Consider the following 23799-nt stretch of genomic DNA (forward strand, 5'->3'; position numbering starts at 1 on the left):
ATACGATTGAGAAGATGTAAGAGATAAAAAGACAAAAATATTTTCCTTAATCTGGAAAGAAACAGACTGTGGAACGTGAAATGTGGCTATAAAACATGAACAGTTCTCTGGATTTGATGCTCATGAGGGCAGGGTTATCTCTCAACCCAAATACAGTCATTCATTTTATAAGTCACACAGCAGAGAGCAGACAGAGTTTGCACAGGTCCAGGAAATAAATGGCAGATGTTAACAGGAAGCAATATAACATGAAAATTAAATGACTGTATTTGGTTATCAAATTCAATTTCAAATCTTGGCACAGCACTCACAAACTGTACAGCTTAGTTATCTTGTTAATGAAAGTCTCCTTTCTCTCACTTGTAATGGGGGTCAAAATGGTTTCTACTCCAAAAAGTTGTCATGAAGATCAGATAAAACCTCTGAAGTACTTAGCATAATGCCTAAAACATGGTAAGCACTCAAGACCTGTTCATTGGCATTATTGTGTAGGGCTTAGATAAATTCCCAGATAATGCATAGTAAACCAGCAGTGAGATCTGTGACAAGCTTTGTTTTATGTAAATTATCACTTTCATTTTCTTCATTTGGAAAGCTACATGTCAGTTAAATAAGACCTCCATAATAAAGAAATTTAAAAAGTAAAACCAAAGTGAGTCACTATTAATTTGAGCACATTTCCTTCAAGGCAAGGCATAGGTGCTTTTCAAGTTAATTTCAATCATGTATCCTTATTGTTTATTTTTAATATTATATGCATTTTTCATTTTATAGCAGATTATTTAAAGGTTACACAATATTACTTTTATATAGATTATTCACATAATATTCCATTAAATAAATGGGCCATACTTGAGTTTACTATTTCTTACTATTATGTATTATATCCTAGTATTTTAAATATGATTTCTTTAAATAATTGTGTAATCAATATATTTTATGAGAAACCTGCTTTCTGCATTTAGGAATATTTTTTTAGGATAGATTTCCAAAAGTGAGAATATAGCATTAAAGCATAGAACTTTAAAAAAAAATTCTTGCTACAATGTGGGGGGCTTGGGGGGTAAGGAAGGAATAAATGAAACAAGATGGGATCCGGAGGGAGACAAACCATAAGAGACTCTTAATCTCACAAAACAAACTGAGGGTTGCTGGTGGGGAGGTGTGTAGGGAGAGGGTGGTTGGGTTATGGACACTGGGGAAGGTATGTGCTATGGTGAGTGCTGTGAAATGTGTAAGCCTGATGATTCACAAACCTGTACCCCTGGGGCTAATAATACATTCTATGTTAATAAAAAATTAAAAAATTAAAAAAAATTCTTGCTACATATGTCAATCATACCATCACTTTTGATGGTCATGCATTTATATTTCAACATTGTGAATTTTCATTAATAAAAACTGTGAATTTAATAGATAAAAATGCCATCTAGTTGTTGATTTAATATATTATTTCTCAGATTATTAGTCAGGTAGAATAATTTTTTCCCTGTTAAAAAGCCAGTTGTATTTTTTGTCACTCTTCTTTATGTTTTTTTACTACATATTGGAACATTGGTGGATTTTCTAATTTTGACTTTTGGTACAGTAACACTATCAATAACATCAATAACATTTTGAAACAAATCACAGGAGCCTCCAAAGTTTCACCGCAAGCAGAGGCAGAATTTGGAGACCACAGCAGAGAAAATCATTGATATGCTTACAGATAACTAGAATTAAGCTAGCTTTAGGAAAAATCCTTATGTCAAGCCATTAAAGATAAGGGAAAGTAGAATGGTAATGATCACCTTCTTCCCACATCCTGAGGGTCCTTGTCGTGGCTGATCTTGAACATAGCTAGCACACGAGTTCTGATCTGTTTGGTCTTGGCACCGTAGATGATGGGATTGATCACAGGAGGCAGGAGTAGATAAACATCACCCATGAGAACATGCACAATGGGATCAAGGCTGTTTCCAAAACGGTGTACCACTGAGAGGCCAATGAGAGGAACATAGAAAGCTAATACCACACCGATGTGTGACACACAGGTTCCAAAAGCCTTGGCCCGCTCTGACTTGGAAGGCAGTTGTAGAACCGTTCGTATAATCAGAAAATAGGACAAGGAGATGAACAGAACATCCACGCCCATAACCAACAGTATGGCAGTAAGACCATAGATCACATTGGGCAACGTGTCTGCATAGGCCAACTTCATCATATCCTGGTGGACACAATAGGAGTGAGAGAGCACATTGGAGTGGCAGAAGGCCAGCCGCTTGATGAGCAGAGGCAGTGGGATAAAGAAGAGGGATCCACGGACAACAGCCACCATGCCAATCTGGGCTGTTACTGTATTGTTGAGCACTGCTGCATGGCGCAGTGGGTGGCAGATGGCTATATAACGGTCAAAGGCCATGGCCAGCAGGATAGTGGACTCAATAGCTGAGAGAGCATGAATAAAAAACATCTGGGTAATGCAGGCATCAAAAGTAATCTCCCGGGAATCAAACCAGAAGAGGGCGAGGATCTTGGGCATGGTGGATGTTGACAAGGCCAGGTCAATTGCTGCCAGCATGCAGAGAAAGAGGTACATGGGAGCGTGTAGGCTGCGCTCTGTCCTTACGATGAAGACCACGATGCAGTTTCCAAACACTGCCATGACATACATTGAAAGCAGGGGAAAGCCGATCCAAAAATGGGCTTCTTCTAATCCTGGGATACCAATAAGTACAAAGGTGGTATGTGTGAAGTTGCAGGAACTCATAGCTGGCATCGAGAAGGGGCGCTGGAGAGGGTGAGGTCACCCTGGCAACCTGCTAGCCTGCTAGGACATGGAGCACAATCAGAGGCCAACCCCGGAAACCTGGAAACTGAATGCACCTTAACTCTCCCTCTCCTACTCTTCCCTCTCACTCTTCCAAGCCCTTTAGGCTCTTTCATAAGCTCTGAAGCCCTCTTCCAAGGGGAAAATGATAGCTCAAACTCATTTATCAATTGCTCCTCTCCAGGTCCATTTACATTAAATTTTTTTTAGATTTATTTATTTACTTGTTTATTTGAGAGAAAGAGAGCAAAAGAGAGAGCACAAGTGGAAGGAGGAGGAGAGGGAGAGGGATAAGCAGACTCTGCTGAGTGTGGAACCCAATGTGGAGTCTGATCCCAGGACCCCAAGATCATTACCTGAGCTTAAACCAAGAGTGGAATGCCCAACTGACTGAGGCACTCAGACATGTCCCATTTATATTTTAAAAAACGGAATCTAGGGAGAACAATGTTTATCCCAAATGTATCCTTTCCAAATTCTTTCGGACTCCTCCTGGCCCACACTTTCACAACCCGGATATTGGGTGGTCCTTTTCTCAGACAGGTGTTAACAGGTACCCTATTGAGAACCCTTTCCAGATATGTTCTTTTTTTTTTCTTCCCTCAATTATTCAATCATTTTATAAGCATCTACTTATATGACCTACTATGTACAAGGCTACTTGCTAGATGCTCATGATACAGAGATGAAAGACACATATTTTGCTTTTCAGATACGCTGCCTATGGTGGAAGATAGACAAGTAACCCAATCATTAGAGTTTGGGGGTGAGTGTTAGCCTAAGGTGTGCATTTAATGCATAGGATGGGGAGAGGCATGATCAGAGGAGACTTCCTGACAAAGATAATCCTTTTGAGCAGCCTTCAAACATGAGTAGGAATTAGAGAAGGGAATAATGGGTATATGAAGCGAGTGGGGAGAGGGATTTTTTTCCTTCAAATTTTCAGGATTCTGGGTTCCTAGGTATAAGGTCAGCAAGGGGAAAAAGAAACACAAAAATGATAATTTTTAAAAGATGAGAAAAAAACCTAAGGGGGGAAAAAAAACAAGTCTGGAAACTCCTTTGGGGTCATCAAATGAAAGGGAGTAGCTCTCTCCAGTGACTTATCTGGAGATGAAGGTGCTGGTAGGATATGTGGCCTCCATCAGACCCTAGCTGCCTGGACTTGTCCCTTGTGAAGGCTCTTCTCTCTGATCCTGGCTGATGTGTCTCTCTGTACCTGAAAGCGACCTCCAGGCCACACTCTTGCCCTAGGGAAAACTTGGGTTGAGCCTTGATACTTCTAGAGCTTTGTCTTTCCTGGAACTTCTACCAACAAGCCATTCATGGTAGGGTAAGTTTTTGTTTTTGGAAGTTTTTGTTTTTGGAAGCCCAGCATTGCCTTGCCCCTGCCCTGCCACCCAAACATTAGGATTTGGTCTCATCAAACACTTTCCCTGCTAGGCTCCTTAGGTACCCTCTTCTTTAGAGCTAGTTGTCTCTAAAGAGCTAAGGGCTTGGCTTCAAGAAGAAGGACCTCTGAATCTTGGGAATAAACTCTATAGGTATCTTCATCAATGATAGTTGGGTAAACCTGTTCATCTCCCCAGGATTCTTCATGAGACAGCTGTGGGGTCCTCGTGATCTCCTAAGATGGTAGGAGTTTGGCCTTCTCAGTCCTGTGTGAGCGTGCACTCACTTGAAAACCATGCAATCCTAGGAGAGAGCAGGTGGAGCTGGCTTACTCTTTCAAGTGCAGGTCTATTTATAATGCTGCCTAGGAGGCCCATGGGAATAGGCTGAGGGAGTATGTACTGAGGTCTCTGGGGCTTGGTGGGCAGGGGACAGTATCTCCATATTCACTTGTGTGTCAGTCCCATAGGCTTCCCACTTTTTCTGTCTGGTTTGTGTGTTGTCGGGGGTGACCAAGAAGGGGGCATTGCCACTGCCTCTGCCATCATTCCCACACTTACACATACAGGGATCTTGACAATCTATCCCCATTCTTCCAAATAACTCAAACTCTCCCAGGTAGCAACAGTGGTTAGAGATTTTCCTTATTAACCACTCTCCTAGCCAAGACAGGCAACAGGGGTGTATAGTTATGTCCCTGGGCTCTAGGAATTCACATCCTCTTTAAAAACCAAGATGGGTACACAAAGCCAGTAATTCCTATAACTCAGGATAAGGGCATGCACTTCAGTTTTTCATTCTCAGCTCTTCTTTTAGTTGATGAAATAGACCTTGAGATAGGGAAGTCACTCTCTTGCACCTGTGTTACAGATAAGAAATGAATGAGATGAAGGCTCTTTGCCTTGGTCACAGAGTTTTTAGTGATATTGGTTGGAGAACTAGGTATTCTGATTCTTTATTCATCCCCATTTAACAAATATTTATCAGGGGCTTGCAATATAACAAGATATGCAATTTTTTGAAACCCACCCTTATAGATTATATATCCTGATGAGAGGGACACACAGTTCATGGTTAATATGAGAAACTAAATAGTTTCTCCTTATGACTACCTAAGGAGAAAAAAATAAAGGGAAGAAGAGAACAGGCAAATATTGGGATGGGCAGTTGAAATTTTAATTTGAAGTTGGCAGGGAATGCCTCATATAATGGAGACATTTGAGGAGAACCCTGGAGGGAGTAAGAAATATATCCATGAGATCTCTGAGGAAGACCATCCAAAGAAGAAAGACAAAAACTGCAAGGTTTCTGAGAAGGAAGTGTATCTAGGGGTTTAAAATAATAAGGAGGCTGGTGTGTCTGGGCAGAGAGAATAAAGGGAAGAAAAATAGATAGATAGATAATATGGAATTGGATCGTATAGGGCTTTATAGGACTTTTTACAGGGCAGTTAAAGTTTTTAACTTGGAGTCTGAATAAAGGTAGCTACAACAGCAGCCGTGCATTTACTACTGTCCCAGCTTTCAGAAAAGTCTTCAATTCACTGTGAACATGTCAACTTTGAGTAGAGTGATATTTGCTCTGCAAATCACCCATTCCCAAATGTTCAAAGTACCCACTCCCTAGTGAGAAAAGCTTACAAGTTTCCAGGGTCGTTGGATAGAGGGGCCATCCATAGGTTAGTGTGTATGTAAGGGGTGGTGAAGTAGAAGAGTAACATCTGTAGAAGTAGTATGAACATCTTGGCTGTCTGGTTCTTTAGACTGAAGTTCCTTCTCATTCTGATTTTTAGGACTTTGTGTACCCCATCACTTTTCTCTAAGTTTCTTTCCCCCCCCCCAACAAAAAACCAAATATATAGCCTGTAAATCTACATCTTCTGAACTTTTTCCACTTCTTTCCAATAGTGAATGAATGAGTCATAGTCCCTGGTCTTAGAAAGTGGGCACAGAATCTGTGATAAGAAAACAGTTATGAGAGAGTCTGAAAAGGGATGTCCTAAGAAAGAACCACAACATATTGCAGAAGCACCTGGAAAGGACACCAGACAGGGTGTCATGATGTCATGATGTCCCTGAGACATCAGGGAATGTCTCCAAGAGTTACTTCAGGAGAAGGGAAATAGTGAGGGTGGTATAGAGGGAGGTAACAGTTTGTGCAAAGGCTTTTGAGTGATCCAGAGCAGTCACAGTTAAGAAATGCAAGTGGTTCATTGTGCCTGGGGCACTGAACAGAGGGCAAACAATGAGGCTTGAGAGGTAAATAGAGCCAGCTACTATTAATAGCTAGTAGTAACAGGGTTACTATTATTTTATTATGTGGCAGACCCTGGTTTGGGGTCTGGAAGACACCATGAATGAAAAAAATTCTTATTCTTAAAGACCTTACCTGGTAATGGGGAAACTAGAGAAGAAATAAATAGGTATGTAATATTTTGGTGGGGAAAGGGAGTGCCAGGTATTAAACATAAGATAGGTAAGGAAGCGAGTAATTGCAGACAGGAATCGAGGGAGAGGAGGTGGTTGTTTTTAATGTAGGAAGGTAACACTTAGGCAGAGACCTGCATGAAGTGAGGCAGGAAACCACAAGGGTGTCTGGGGGAAGAACATTCCAAGTAGGGAGGACAGAAAGTGTGAAGTTTGGTGTTGAAACATGTATGGTGATACTAAGGAAATATTTGGAGGTAGTACAGGTATAGTAGAATGAATAAAGGGGAGAGTAGTAGGAGATGAAGTTGAGATGGTAGAAGGGAGTTAAATCATACAGATTTTCATGAACTATTATAATGACTGTGAATTTTCCTTGGGTAAGACAGGGGGCCACAGGACATGTTGAATGGAAGAAGTGGCATGATCTATTTTATGTATTAAAATAATCATTCTAACTACAATGAGGAAAGTAAAGTAAAAGTGGATGAAGGAAGATCTACCAGGAGACTATTATGATGGCTGGGCACATGGTGGTATTAGTTGAAGTAGTAGAAAGCAGTTATATTCCAGGTATCAACATCTGGAATATCTGAAAGAAAGAGTCATCGGCATTTGCCAATAGGTTGGATGTGGAGTAGGAGGTCAGACAGGTATCAGTAATAACTCCAAAAACTCTATCTCAGCCACATGAAAAATAGAGTTTTTAAGTTAGGGAAGACATGGTTGATGTGAACATTAAGATATGTTTTTGGACATGATGGGTCTGAGATGGATTATTAAACATTCAAGTAGGAGTACTGATACATAAGATATGAGTTGGGACTATAAATATTAGTGTGGGATTTGCCAGCATGTAGATGGGATTTGAAGCCATGATGCTGGATGAGATAACCAAAAATGGGAATATAATAAAGAATAAACAGGTCTGAGAACAAAATCCTAGAACATTCCAACATAGAAAGATCATGGAAATGAAGACCAACAATAATGGAGACTGAAAATGTTATTGTCAAGCTTACTTATTCTCTTACTGAGAATTTTGACACCATCTGCTTATTAAATAGTACTTAATTGTCACTTAATAAATTTCCTGGATATCAATGACTAATCCTTCCTTGCTGGATCTCATACCCCCTATAGAGCCCATCTTTATGGAGTGATACCAATGCACCATTGAAATATGTACTTTAAATATTTGAGAATTAATGGCCATTCCTACTTGCTGGATTAAGCCATTATGTGAAGTAAATGCCACAAACTAAACATTTCCAAGTAAATGACACAAATTGAAATTCATTTACAATTCTTAGTCATTTTTGGGTTTCTGCTGGGGCAGAAAGTTGATGGAAGGCAGAGAAAAATTCTGGAATATATTTACTTAGGAAAGAACATAAAGTAGAAATATATTTGTATTTTTCAGGTTTGAAAATTCTGTTTTGGATTTTTTCTCCATAATATGGTTGAAAATTTCTAGAGGATAGAGTTGTGAGGTTTTTTGTTTGTTTGTTTGTTTATTTGTTTCTTTTGCTTCTTTATGTCCCCTAGTACAAATTACATGGACTCATATATATGTATACATACAAATTATATACATGTATACTTATATATAGTTTATATTATAGGTAGCAACATAGCTAAAGTTAAGAGAGTTGGGGGACCATGGAGTCACTTTGCATGCATGTGAAATACGGTTCTGTTGTTTATGAGATGTTTAAGCAAGAAACTTAACATTTTTGTGCCTCAATTTTCTCATTGATCAAAGAACTAACTACCTTTTAATGTTGTTTCAGATGTGTGTTAATAAGTAAAAAACACTAAGAACCATGACTAGTCAAAGGAAATAATAAATATTAGTAAAAATTATTATTGCAGTTAGAAAAATACTGCCTATTTCTCATAAAGATATGGCTTTCTCATAATGTTTGATACCAACTGCTCTAAAGTAGACAAAGTCAGAAAATTCAGTTTGTTGGCAGTATAAACAACAGTTTAGAACAAACAGTGATGGATGGGAGAAATGATAGACTTAAGGCTTCACACTGCTCATTCTTTCTATTCTTATGTCTCTGTCTCCTCATCTGTAAAATAAAGGGTCAAGTGAGCTGATGTTCTAAATATATTCCAGCTTTAATTTTAAGTTTTTGTTTCATGATCACCAGTTTTGTATTTAAATTGATAGTGTCAGGCCATCTCTAGAATTCTATGTGTCTTTGGAATGGATAATTTTTATCACAGCTCTGCTTATTTGTTTGGTCTTCACACTGTAGATGATGGGGTTCATTACAGGAGGGATCAGGAGGTAAGTGTTAGCAATCATTGTATGAACATAGGCTGGGGCTCGTTTCCCAAATCTGTGAACAAAGGACAGACTGATCAATGGAAAGTAGAAAATAACAACAGCCCCAATATGGGAGATACATGTGCTGAAGGCTTTCTTCCTCTCTTCTGGGGATGCAATGCTGAGGACGGTCTTAATAATCAAAATGTAAGAGAGGAGGATGAAGATTGAGTCCACACCAACAGTAGAGATCATGGCAGTCAATCCAACTGCATTGTTGATCCTGGTGTCTGTGCATGAGAGCTTCATCACATCAGGGTGGAAGCAGTAGGAGTGGTGGAGCACGTGGCTGCGGCAGAAGGACAGTCTTTTAAGAAGTGCAACCATTGGTGTCAGCATTAGTGTCCCTCTGATGACAATTGCCACTCCAATTTGAGCTATTCTGGAATCAGTTAAAATGGTGGCATACCTGAGTGGATTAGAGATGGCCACAAAACGATCAAAGGCCATGGCCAATAGCACTGAGGATTCCATGACAGTGAAGAGTTTAATAAAGAACATCTGTTACAAGCAGGCATTAAAGCTGATCTCCCTGGCATCGAACCAGAATATACCCAACATGGTGACCAGGGTGGATATGGACAGGCCGAGGTCAGTGGTGGACAGCATGGAGAGGAAATAATACATGGGTTTGTGGAGGCTGGGCTGGGTGACAATGGCTAAGAGGATCAGGCTGTTTCCTGAGAGGGCGGTTATGTAGAGAAAGCAGAAGGGAATGGAGATCCAGATGTGGAAGGCTTCCAGCCCAGGAACACCAGTTAGGAGGAAAATGATGGAAGTAGATGTGGTATTCCAGAAGTTTGACATGCTAGATTAAAAACACAGAGTTCCAAGATGAAACTCTGGAACAACAACAATACTGTATTTTTTGTATTAATACAATTACAAATAATTTTATTCAACCAAAAACTAACCAAAGATGAATATTTATATACTCTGTAAAAATGAATTGTTCATTGAAATTAATAAAGGAGTATAAGATTTCAACTGCTGTAGTAGGTACCATTCTTTTTCTTATATATACCTCGGTCCATTATTTTTCTTTCCTGGGACACTTTGCTTGTAGCTATGTTCATATTATGCTTTCCTTCCACTTCTCTAGCCAGAGATGACTGGATGAAGGAAAGTCACTTTACTCAAGACTGGTCAATTATATTTCATCCTTTCTGGATTTTCAAATTGTGATTAAGAGGTAGCAGGTTAGTTTGTCCATATAGTTAGCATCAGAGGAAAGTAGACTGGGACTGTGGAGCAGCGATATTATATCAGCCTCAAGTGTAGAAAGCAGAGAAGCTTATAGACAATTTGGGAAGCCAGAAAATATTGAGAAAGAGATACTTATGATACAAAGTACCACCTATGAAATGCTAATAGATGGCTTAGGCACCAGTGCAGTCATGTGCAGATGTCTACAGTATCTAGCCTTGAAAGTGACACCTGCAGTGTGGCATCTGGTGTCGCATTTGGGAAGTGGAGTTAGAACACACATGCCTACCACCTTAGGGATAGAGGCCTCTGCCCCCCGCCCCATCTGTGATATAGCATGCTGCTTTGTTCAGATAGAGTTTTCTCTTGAACTGCCTGAAAACTAGTTGTTCTCCATTTTGTTAAGATATACTTCTCAGGAGATATTTAATAGAATTTTACTGTTTTGCTTTGGACGGGAAGATATACCTTTACTGTGAACGTTATATTTGGTTTTTCATTCAGTACAGACTTGCAGACTATATAGGTGGGTATGTATGAGCTGGAAGAGAAAGTCTTGGGAAAGCAGACATTAGGGCTGTGACTGGAGAGGGATCAGTTGGTAACGTAACTGTTCCTCTGGAGAACCTAAGTGTTTTCCAGACCACTCAAGTTCACCCAGATAAAGTACCTCAAGGATTCCCTAAAGAAATCTTAGTTTAAAAATTTGGGAAATTTTTAATTGAAATCAGTGAAAAACTAGAGGAAAAAGGAGTCCTAGGCTGTACAAATTGACCCAATAATTAAACTATAACTTTAGACTTTATAATTTAGAGTCATGAGAGTGTCTTCAGGGAACCAATGAAATTACTGTTAGTAGTTGTACAATTAAACCTCCTAATGGGAATAAGAGTTGGCAGAAAAGAAACATTCATTAATAAAGGGAACGTTTTCTTTTTGGCACCGCTTCTGATGAGTGTTTATTGAGTATCATGAATACAACTGACCTGCTGCTGAAATGACTTGGATACAGACTTGCTCAACTGGCATGCATTTCAGTTAACTGTGAAAGTCTGAAAGTTAACAAGTTTAACAGGTTTGATGTTTAACAAGTTCTCTAAGCACTTTTCATAAATATTTTGATTTTTGAAAACATTTTTAGTAATTACAGTTTTAAAAAAATACATAGTGATCAGAAAGGCAAATTAAACTCTACTTAATAAATGAATAGTACTTATGATAATTAAAAAAATGGGTTCACCTCTCATGTTCCACAAGTCTTTGACCTGTTTATTTACTATTAATTTCCAGAACCTAGGTCTCAGCTTTTGAGGTTAACAACTTCCTAGGGTCCTTGCGAGCTAGAGTAATTATGAAAAAGGGAACAGTTCAATTGTGTGTAAAAGGCTTGGGGTATCTGGAGAAGTCTTCTTAGGAAAATCAGCGCTTGAAAGATTGCTATGTTTTGTGTAAATAGAAATGAAGTATTCCAAGGCTATTAGAACAGCATATGTGAAAGTGTTGAGCCAGAATGAATTCTTAAAGATGTTAGAATCAAGTGAGGGAGAAGGAATAGTACTGTTTATAATAACTTCAGCATCTAGTGTACAGTGGTGAATGATAAAAAAGGGTTATGGGGGTGCAGAGTGTTTCCACAGGTGTTACTTATGTTTGGCTATCATGGAGATTTTCACAATGCTCATCACCATGGCATGCAATGTTTGAGTTGTAACTTTGTTATAGAGTGCTAGGAAATTTTATAAGAGATTTTTTTTTAAATTACTATTGGAACAAATTATCTTTCATCCTAATTTCTTCCTGGTTCCTTTACATTATTTTGGTAATTCAGACAATGTGTAATTCATTACACATTTTCATTCTTGTCAGTTTTTTCCCCTCCCCATTTTGTTGAGGAATCAGAAGAAAAACACAGTGTGTAGGCTGAACTGATCTGAGCTGAGTCTGGCAGAAAAGAACTCCATCAAATTCCTTTCTTTCCATTGATCTACAACTGTGTCTTCCTGTACCCTCTCCTTATCCATGCTGGGTGCAGACACAGAAGACTCCTTATTCCTTTTTATAGCCAATAACTCCATCTAAGCTCTTGATCAGCTGTCATCAACACTTAGTTCATTTCAGTATCAAACTGGGAGCTCACTGGATATTTTGTCAGCCCTAAGGAAATGAAGCAAATAAAATGGCAGTGATTTGGTGCCTGAGAAAACCAGAGAGGTTGTTAACGCCTCATCTTTTTAAGGCTGAAAACCTTATCTTTAATTAGAGCCCAGGGACGTCTATGAAAATGAAAACTTACCAGTTTGGAGCATGTACTACATGCCAGGCACCCTGCATATAAGAGGAATCAGAGACAAAGAAATACCACTAGCTGTAGAGTGCATCAGGTAGAGTATTTCTAAGTGATAAGATAGAATAGTGTGGAGTGCAGGTTCTGAGTGTGTGTATACATGAATGTGTCTGTGTGTGTTAAGAGGAATTAGCTCCAAGACCTCTTAACTAAGTAGATGAATTAGAACTGTGTAATGTTTTGATGGGTGCATGTGAATTTACAAGGATGCAAAGCAGGAAAAGGGTGTTCTTGACATAAATAGCAACATGGGCAGAAACTGAATGAAATAATAACAGGGTTTGTTGGACAACTACAAGAAAATTAAAATGCTGGAGGCTTAAGTATGATGCTGGGTGATGTGGGAGATGAGTGAGCGAAATCAGCAGGCCAGGCCATGAGCATCTTCATTCCACGGAAAAGAGAGGGAATGTCAATTTTAGTTGCAGAGCTAGGCATTTCCAAATATTTTATGAATAACTAAACAAATCATTTTTCATTCCTTCTCCCTTAACTCTAACAAAATTCCTTTCCTTCTTTAGTATCTTAGATAATACCAGTGGCTCCTTTTCTGGAGCTTCAGTTCTCAAGTTATACCCCAAACCATTAAGGAATGCTCCTTACACATTTATATAGATGTTTTCAACATGACATTAAGTTCAACTATGATAGATTGACCATCTTTTTTCACCGGCTCCTGTGCTTCGCTAGTAAGGGAAATGAGACAAACCCTATTTTTCCCTCAATTTTCTGCCTTACCTTTTATAATGACAAAAAATATTATTTAAAGGACAGTCTGCCTGTGATTATTATTCCTTCACCTTCAGTAATAATCTGGGTTCTTTGTCTGATGACTCTCAGGAAATTCTCCAACTTGTCACTGATGACTTTCTAAACACCAAATCCAAAAGTTTATCTTCAGATTTGTTTTCCTCTCTCTCATCTCAAATTTTTGCTGTTTTAGGCACCTTTTTTTTTTTTGTCTTTTCTTTAGGTACTTTCTCCTTCATTAGCTTCAGTGATAGTTATTCTGTGTGTGTGTGTGTTTTGTTTTTTTTTAATTTCTTTATCGAGCAGTGTTTTTGTTCTGTCTTTCCGGTTGTGGTGTTCTTTAAGAGTCTTTTTCTTTCAAGAAGCCCCTGTTTTTTTTTTTTTTTTTTTTTTTTTTTTTTTTTTTTTTTTTTTTTTTTGGTCTCTGGTATACTCTACTTGGGATATCTTGGTTTTTCCCACGGCTTTAAATAGCACTTATATTCAGATGACACGCAAATCTGAAATCTAATTATAGAGTCTCCTGAGTTCTATATTTCAAAAGTTAACAGGATCTTTGAAGCAACGGCAAAAATGTCTGGGCTGAAGCTTGAAAGCAGTCATGAATCCTGGAACTAGAGTGAGGTGATAAAACAGGCAATTTGGAAAACTAATGGACAGCAGTTTGGAGAGCAGGTCAAAGCTCTCTGCTTAGTGACAGTGAACAAAAGTGAATAAGCTACTTTATCTACCCATGAGGCATACTCCCTCCTTATAATCCCTCAGACACCTCCACCTCAATATGGGCCAAATGGAACTTATTCCTTCCCCCATTCCAAACCTGGCTCTCTCTCCTATGTCTCGTTTGTCAGTAAATGACATCAAACTAACAAATCATCTCATCAGAGTTACTGCCCTCACATACACACACGTTCACACACTCTTCTCCCTCTCTTTCATCCTCTACGTGCAAATGTTCATTAAACACTTGCAAATAAACATATTGATTTTACTTCTAAAATGTCAAAAACTGGAGAATCCAGAGGTTTCTATTTGAGGGCTAAGTAATAGCAATGTGATTCATAGTGGGCGCTTGAAGCTGTACTTCATTGCACTTTCCTTAATTGAACGAACTTACCTGTTCCTAACATCTTTATTAGGGGGCTAATAGATTTATCAAGGGGAGATACTAAAATTCCTTGAAACTACTCTATGCTGCCATCACCCTGGAATCTGTTCAGTCTGTCCTCTCTAATCCTGGTACAACCTTCCTTTTCTTCTGTAAAATTTAAGCTACAGTCTCCTAATTAATTTTCCTGTCCCCCCCCAGATCACAGTGATGCTCTTCTTTCACTGCACTATTATGAGCTATGGCTTCTATGTCTTTAACTCCTGAACAGATGATATAGCTCTATCAGTATGGTCCAAGCCATTGCTAATGGCATCACTATAGTGTGTGACTGATCTGTGTCCAGATCCTCACTCAGACACTAATGAGTTTTGAGACTATTTGTAACAATAATAAAAAAATATTACTCATAACAACAGCTACCATTTATTATTGGAATTTGTTCTGTGAACATTACAGTGCTACAGAATGTTGAGAAACATTCTCTTAATTCTTATTACAACATCATTTGGCAAGTATTACTAAATTCACTTTGATTCCCCTTTTCTGGTAACCGAGTATGACAGAGGTTATAAAACATGTTCAGAATCACACACAGCTAGTGAATGTCAGAATTGGGATTTTAAACCCAATTTTTAAAAAAAATTTTGCTCCCAAAACTATGGTTTCATGTATAAGTAGTGTAAACTTTCTTTGATGCAGTTTCTTCATCTATAAGGTAGACTATTTCGTGCTCCTAATAGAGTGCCTGGCATGCAGTAAGTGTTCAAAAATTTTTTTTTAAATTTTTAGTAAGAATAATTGGACTTAGGAATGATTCCTTCAGCTCCTGACGGCCTTTTTGGTTTTTTCAAGCACCAAACCACTATAATAACTTATATAGCACCCTGATTAAGTCATTTGCTTAACAAACCACAAACTATTTTTAATTTTTTGAGGAATCTCCACACTGTTTTCCAAAGTGGCTGTACCAACTTGCATTCCCAGAGGGGGAGGCAAACCACAAGAGACTATGGACTCTGAGAAACAAATTGAGGGTTTTAGTGGGGAGGAGGTGGCGGGATGGGTGAGCCTGGTGGTGGGTATTAAGGAGGGCATGTATTGCATGGAGCACTGGGTGTGGTGCAAAAACAATCTTGGAACACTGAAAGAATAAAATAAAATTAAAAAATGAAACAAAACAAACCACAAACTGCAACCCACACGGGGCAGAAAAATGACCTTTTGCTGCAGGTTTCCTGAGAATAAATAATTCTATAAATTCTGCTGTCCATCTCAGCCCACCATCTGACTATCTCATCTAATTCTGAACATTGTGAAGAAATTCTTCCTGTGGATAAAAACATTCAGCTCACCTAGAGTCAAGTCTTTTCTTTGAACAAAACAGTTTTACTTACAGAATTTGTACTTGTCCCTCCCGGGCTGACTCAGAAGGCTGAGGAGACTTGATTCCAGGGGAGGACAGAGCTTATGAGGAGACTTGTTGCAGCCTGAGTGGAGACAGGCACAGAACTGAGAGGTCCATTTCTGGTGGTGGTGTCTCACTGTGTCTCCAGGGGTATGGTGGTTCCCAGAAGACTTCTTTTGCCTTTTACAGTCTTTGTCTGTTCCATTACGCAACTACTTATTGTGGTCATGTGCTTTATAGGCTGATGTAATTTTTTTTTTGTCCTTGGGCCCTTTTATTGGAGTGGGTTTTTTTTGCAAAAACAATTTTAAGACATAATTCACATATCATAAAATTCACCCATTTAAAATGTACAATTCAATAGTTTTTAGTAAATTTACCAAGTTGTACATGCATCATCATGGTCTACCTTTAGAAAATTTTTATTACTACAAAAAGAAATCCATGCCCATGAGCAGTCACTCTGAAGAGAATTTTTAAAAATGAAATATTATACTAAATTGCTAAAGGGAATATAATCTGGTAAGTGTAAATCACATTCCACTCGGTAACTCGTTAACATCTATTACTATTCATGGTAGTCCTGTTTCATTAGCCTACCTCTGCTTTTTAGCAACCTGTCCTTTATAACTAGGAGAAAACACAATTTACTCATCTATACATACGTCCAGTAAAATATTGCATAAGACTGTCCTGTATTCTAAACATCATGCTAAGTGCTGGAGATTAAGAAAGGGGGTGGTGGGGATTCAACACTGTTCTTACTGTCCATGGTCTCTTAGTTTAGTATAGAAACACACTTAACTGATAATTACCAATACTGATAATTAGTGATAGTGTCTTCTTAGAGGCATGAACCAAATATATTTTTATTTACTTTTTCATAACTTAATCTATATTCTATTTTGAATCCCAGCACACTAACTGGAAGGAAACTGACAAAAATAACTTGGGATTCCCCCGACTTGTGTTTAAATGTTGGGGATCTTACAATGTACCAAGAACTTAGACTTTGTGGGTGATAGATCTGGCTGGTGATGCAATCTGAAAAGAGGTGACAATTGCTCTCTCTAGTCTTTAGTAAGTAGAGTACCCACAGATTGCTGTAGACTGTCCATCTTTTCTACTTATGGTTCCTTTAGATCCTTAGATGTTCCCACCATTTCTGGACCACTCTAGAACATGTGAGTCTTGAAGTCTACCCTTGATTTCTGTCTCTTACACTCTGCATATAAGCCTGCAAATACGAATATCTTTTTTTAAAAAAATTTTTATTTCTTTTCAGCGTAACAGTATACTATACCTGGAATGTATCACCCTTCATCACCTCCAAAAGTGCCTCCTTTTTCTTAAGCACCGTTATCTCTCACTTGGGTAATTTCAATAGTTTCCTAAATATTCTCCCTGCTTCCATCCTTATCTCTCCCTACCACCCAGTCTGTTTCACCACTGAAAATATCTTGGCCTGAAATATTTTATTCTTTATAATGTAACAACAAACTTTATCATGCATTCTGTGCCCAAGATATTATGAAGTGTTTTTGGTAGAGGAAATGGCGCCCCCTAAAGATGTCCACTTCCTAATGCCTGGAACTTTTAGAAAGGATTTTGGAAATGTGATTGGTCTGGAAGACCTTGAGATGAAATTATCCTGAATTATCTGGGTGGGTTCATTCTCATCACATGAGTCCTTAAAAGTGGAGAAACAGAGAGGTGGCAGCCTGAGAAGGACTTGATCTACCATTGCTAGCTTTGAAGGTGGCAGAGGGTGGGAGATCAATGAGCCAAGGAATGTTGGCAGTCTCTAGAAGGAGAAAAGGCAAAGGTATTGTTCTCCCTTATGCCCTCTAGAAAATAATGCAGCCCTTTTGATGCCTTGATTTTTAGCTCAGTCAGAATCATATCAGTTTTCTGACCTGTAAGATAATAAATAATGACTGTAAGATAATAAATTTGATGAAAATCCCTTATCACTTTGATTTGTACAGTTACCAAGGATTAGAGAATTTAAGTAACTTACTTAGGTCTCTCAGTTAATAAGTGTCACAACCACTTGGTTAGCTTAGCCCAACTTGGGCTATTGGGAACCCTTTAAGGTTTTAAAACTCATTCTCCAGAGAATCTTCACATGACCATTCATCTGCCACTAATTCCAATTCAAATTATTCTAACCCAGCAGCATGTATGCATGGTTATGTGCTAGCCTGGATGTTAACATGCTGTCAACTGTATATACTTGCATTTTGCATGAAGGTTGATCTGTTATATCTCCTTACAGTGAACTTCTTGAGACCTTTGGAAACATTTTCTCTACCAGTCTGGGCAAATTCTAGGGCAGTGACTGCATTCATTGTGTTTATTTATCTCCTGGCCAAAAGAATGTTACTTTTTCTCACAGCAATAGAATTATAAAAATATTTTAGTATACTCTGAGCCAGAGCTTGGTGCATGCACATGGAACTGGTACGCATATGGTAGAGCACTGACACACATTGTACTCATACTTTAAAGGGATGGTCTTTCTCACTGCCCTACTCTCATGCCAGCCCAGAAGAACTGTAACTGGTAATTCAATTCAACCTTCTGAAAGTCTGAACAAAATGCTCCTCAATAAAATCGCTTAACAATAGGAATATGCCATTATCAATCTGTCAATATTAATACCATCGAACCTGGGAAACATACCACAGTCTGTAACATTACTGGACTTCATGTTAGTATTTACCAAACTTGTTAACCCAAACAGGAAGAACAGAATTAGAAACAAGAAAAAATGTGCCATGGGGACTTGCAATAAATGTTATTTATTAAATGTCAATATTTTACTACAGTAAACAGTAAAATATCCTTGCCTGTCAAATAAGCAAATTTTTAAAAAGATATTATTTATTTATTTGAGAGAGAAAGAAAGAGAGAGAGAGCACAGAGGAAGAGTGAGAGGGAGGAGCAGACTCCCCACTGAGCAGGGAGCCCAGACATAGGGCCTGATCCCAGGACCCTGAGAACATGACCAAAGCTGAAAGCAGATACTTAACTGACTGAGCTACCCAGATGCCCCTAAATCAGCAAATTATTAAAAACTTATAATACACAGTGTTATGTTGTTGTGTTATCATGGACTTAAGCATTGTTTAACAGTATTTATATGAAATTTCTGGAAGTGTATTTTCCAGTATATTGTTGGCTTAAAAGGTCCATTATATTCTATTTCTAGAAATATACTCAGAGGAAAAATAGAGATACAAGCCATATTTTATATAGAGGAACATTTATTGCAGTGAAAAATGTAGGAAACAAAAATTCTCAATGACACAGAAATAATTAAAGTATTTCATCTAGTCATAGGATATGACCTTTAAAATTCACACATGGAGTAGCTGATATAGACGGTCACCCTGAATCAAGAAATGGGAAAATAGGATTCAGGACTGCAAGTTTTCTAAGGCATTAAACACTGTAGGTTCTAAAAGAAGCAGTCTGAGACAGGAACAAGAGGCCAGAGGCAAATCAGATAATTTAGGGTTAATATATCCAAATAGTAGAGGCAAACCTAAAAGCAAGCAAAGAATAACAAAAAAACTGTACTGCATCAGTAATTGTGTTTAGAAATAATCTATTTGCTCTTTACAAAAAATACTGAAGTCCTACAACTTCTACTAGCCCTCCAGAGTCTGGTGAAAGTCTCATTTTCTTCTCCTGGATTGAGTCATGTTGAATTTTGGTAGTTCTACCCTACTTATTAAACATTCAATTTTAGAGGATAAAGAAATGTAGCTCTTCGCGGCCGGAGGCCAGGGTGACGGGAGTAATTGGGCGCTGTTCGCTGAAGGCGCACTGAGGAGTGGGGCCCCGGGCTCTCGGCTCCTCCGGGCCAGAGACTGGGAGGCCACCATCTTCATTCCCGTCCTCCAGAACTCTACAGAAAGTGCTCAGAGAACAAAAGCTCCCGAAAGCAAACCCGAGCGGATTACTCAGCCTGGCCCCTGGTACGGGCGGTGCAATCCCGCCTGGGGCAAAGACACTTGAGAATCACTACAACAGGCCCCTCCCCCAGAAGATCAACAAGAAATCCAGCCAGAACCAAGTTCACCTACCAAGGAGTGCAGTTTCAATACCAAGGAGAGCACCGGAATTCCAGAGGAGGAGAAAGCAAAGCACGATAGTCATGGCTTTCTCCCCATGATTCTTTAGCCTTGCAGTTAACTTAATTTTTTTTTCTTTTTCAATTTTTTTCTCTTCTTCTGCCAATTTTTTAAAAATTCTTACCCTTTTCCTTTTTTTAACGTTTTTTAACTAGTTTATCTAATATATATATATTGTTCTGTTTTTTATATTTTTTCTTTATTTGCTTCCTTTATTTAATTTTTTTTCCTTTCTGAACCTCTTTTTAATCCCCTTTCTCCCCACTCATGATTTGGGATCTCTTCTGATTTGGCTAAAGCATATTTTCCTGGGGTTGTTGCCACCCTTTTAGTATTTTACTTGCTCCTTCATATACTCTTATCTGGACAAAATGACAAGGCAAAAAAATTCACCCCAAAAAAAGAACAAGAGGCAGTACCAAAGGCTAGGGACATAATCAATACAGACATTGGTAATATGTCAGATCTAGAGTTCAGAATGACATTTCTCAAGGTTCTAGCCGGGCTTGAAAAAAGCATGGAAGATATTAGAGAAACCCTCTTGTGAGATATAAAAGCCCTTTCTGGAGAAATAAAAGAACTAAAATCTAACCAAGTTGAAATCAAAAAAGGTATTAATGAGGTGCAATCAAAAATGGAGGCTCTCACTGCGAGGATAAATGAGGCAGAAGAAAGAATTAGTGATATAGAAGACCAAATGACAGAGAATAAAGAAGCTGAGCAAAAGAGGGACAAACAGCTACTAGACCACAAGAGGATAATTCAAGAGATAAGTGACACCATAAGACGAAACAACATTAGAATAATTGGGATTCCAGAAGAAGAAGAAAGAGAGAGGGGAGCTGAAGGTATACTGGAGAGAATTATTGGAGAGAATTTACCCAATATGGCAAAGGGAACAAGCATCAAAATCCAGGAGGTTCAGAGAACCCCCTTCAAAATCAATAAGAATAGGTCCACACCCCGTCACCTAATAGTAAAATCTACAAGTCTTAGTGACAAAGAGAAAATCCTGAAAGCAGCCCGGGAAAAGAAGTCTGTAACATACAATGGTAAAAATATTAGATTGGCAGCAGACTTATCCACAGAGACCTGGCAGGCCAGAAAGAGTGGCATGATATATTCAGACAACTAAACGAGAAAAACATGCAGCCAAGAATACTATATCCACCTAGGCTATCATTGAAAATAGAAGGAGAGATTAAAAGCTTCCAGGACAAACAAAAACTGAAAGAATTTGCAAACATCAAACCAGCTCTACAGGAGATATTGAAAGGGGTCCTCTAAGCAAAGAGAGACCCTAAAAGTAGTAGATCAGAAAGGAACAGAGACAATATACAATAACAGTCACCTTACAGGCAATACAATGGCACTAAATTCATATCTCTCAATAGTTACCCTGAATGTTAAAGGGATAAATGTCCCAATCAAAAGACACAGGGTATCAGAATGGATAAAAAACCAAAACCCATCTATATGTTGCCTACAAGAAACTCATTTTATACCCGAAGACACCTCCAGATTTAAGGTGAGGGGGTGGAAAAGAATTTACCATGCTAATGGACATCAGAAGAAAGCAGGAGTGGCAATCCTTCTATCAGATCAATTAGATTTTAAGCCAAAGACTATAATAAGAGATGAGGAAGGACACTATATCATACTCAAAGGATCTGTCCAACAAGAAGATCTAACAATTGTAAATATCTATGCCCTTAACGTAGGAGCAGCCAACTATATAAACCAATTAATAACAAAATCAAAGAAACACATCAATAATCATACAATAATAGTAGGGGACTTTAACACTCCACTCACTGAAATGGACAGATCATCCAAGCAAAGTATCAACAAGGAAATAAAGGCCTTGAATGACATACTGGACCATTTGGACATCACAGATATATTCAGAACTTTTCATCCCAAAGCAGCAGAATACATATTCTTCTCTAGTGCACATGGAACATTCTCCAGAATAGATCACATCCTCAGTCCTAAATCAGGTCTCAACCAGTATCAAAAGATTGGGATCATTCCTTGCATATTTTTAGACCACAATGCTCTGAAGCTAGAACTCAATCGCAAGAGGAAATTTGGAAAGAACCCAAATACATAGAGACTAAACAGCATCCTTCAAAAGAATGAATGGGTCAACCAGGAAATTAAAGAAGAATTGAAAAAATTCATGGAAACAAATGATAATGAAAACACAACAGTTCAAAACCAGTGGGACACAACAAAGGCAGTCCTGAGAGGAAAATATATAGTGGTACAAGCCTTTCTCAAGAAACAAGAAAGGTCTCAGGTACACAACCTAACCCTACACCTAAAGGAGCTGGAGAAAGAACAAGAAAGAAACCCTAAACCCAGCAGGAGAAGAGAAATCAGAAAGATCAGAGCAGAAATCAATGAAATAGAAACCAAGAAAGCAATAGAAAAAATCAACAAAACTAGGAGCTGGTTCTTTGAAAGAATTAATAAGATTGACAAACCCCTGGCCAGACTTATCAAAAAGAAAAGTGAAAGGGCCCAAATAAATAAAATCATGAATGAAAGAGGAGCGATCACAACCAACACCAAAGAAATACAGACAATTATAAGAACATACTATGAGCAACTCTATGCCAACAAATTTGACAATCTGGAAGAAATGGATGCATTCCTAGAGACATATAAACTACCACAACTGAACCAGGAAGAAATAGAAAGCCTGAACAGACCCATAACCAGTAAGGAGATTGAAACAGTCATCAAAAATCTCTAAACAAACAAAAGCCCAGGGCCAGACACTTCCCGGGGGAATTCTACCAAACATTTAAGGAAGAACTATTCCTATTCTCCTGAAACTGTTCCAAAAAATAGAAATGGAAGGAAAACTTCCAAACTCATTTAATGAGGCCAGCATCACCTCGATCCCCAAACCAGACAAGGATCCCATCAAAAAAGAGAACTACAGACCAATATCCTTGATGAACACAGATGTGAAAATTCTCACCAAAATACTAGGCAATAGGATTCAACAGTACATTAAAAGCATTATTTATCATGACCAAATGGGATTTATTCCAGGGCTACAAGGTTGGTTCAACATCCGCAAATCAATCAATGTGATACAACACATTAATAAAAGAAAGAAGAAGAACCATATGATACTCTCCATAGATGCTGAAAAAGCATTTGACAAAGTACAGCATCCCTTCCTGATCAAAACTCTTCCAAGTGTAGGGATAGAGGGCACATACCTCAATATTATCAAAGCCATCTATGAAAAACCCACCGCAAAGATCATTCTCAATGGAGAAAAACTGAAAGCTTTTCCGCTAAGGTCAGGAACATGGCAGGGATGTCCGTTATCACCACTGCTATTTAACATAGTACTAGAAGTCCTAGCCTCAGCAATCAGACAAAAAAAGGAAATTAAAGACATCCAAATAGGCAAAGAAGTAGTCAAACTATCACTCTTTGCAGATGATATGATACTATATGTGGAAAACCCAAAAGACTCCATTCCAAAACTGCTAGAACTTGTACAGGAATTCAGTAAAGTGTCAGGATATAAAATCAATGCACAGAAATCAGTTGCATTTCTCTACACTAACAACAAGACAGAAGAAAGAGAGATTAAGGAGTCCATCCCATTTACAATTGCACCCAAAACTATAAGAAACCTAGGAAAAAACCTAACCAAAGAGGCTAAGAATCTATATACAAAAACCTATAAAGTACTCATGAAAGAAATTGAGGAAGACACAAAGAAATGGAAAAATGTTCCATGCTCCTGGATTGGAAGAGTAAATATTGTGAAAATGTCTATGCTACCTAAAGCAATCTACACATTTAATGCAATTCCTATCAAAGTACCATCCATTTTTTTTT

The 23799-nt window shown here is 38.3% G+C and overlaps 2 protein-coding genes across 2 annotated transcripts; both read right to left on the reverse strand.

Moving 5' to 3' along the window:
• Positions 1 to 1639: 1639 nt before the first annotated feature.
• On the reverse strand, positions 1640 to 15859 carry LOC116865126 (olfactory receptor 51E2). The gene is made up of 2 exons (XM_032853270.1): positions 15774 to 15859; positions 1640 to 2806 (listed from the first exon to the last, which is right to left on the reverse strand). The coding sequence occupies exon 2, from the start codon at positions 2756 to 2758 to the stop codon at positions 1787 to 1789; it is 972 nt and encodes a 323-aa protein (XP_032709161.1). The 5' UTR covers positions 2759 to 2806; positions 15774 to 15859; the 3' UTR covers positions 1640 to 1786.
• LOC116865127 (olfactory receptor 51F2-like) lies at positions 8803 to 15859 on the reverse strand. The gene is given in 2 exon segments (XM_032853271.1): positions 8803 to 9776; positions 15774 to 15859. A coding segment is annotated over 1 exon segment (945 nt). The 5' UTR covers position 9776; positions 15774 to 15859; the 3' UTR covers positions 8803 to 8830.
• Positions 15860 to 23799: the final 7940 nt, after the last annotated feature.

This window comes from Lontra canadensis, unplaced genomic scaffold (assembly GCF_010015895.1).
Source record: "Lontra canadensis isolate GAN:19392208 unplaced genomic scaffold, GSC_riverotter_1.0 scaffold7, whole genome shotgun sequence".
NCBI classification, from domain to species: Eukaryota; Metazoa; Chordata; class Mammalia; order Carnivora; family Mustelidae; genus Lontra; species Lontra canadensis.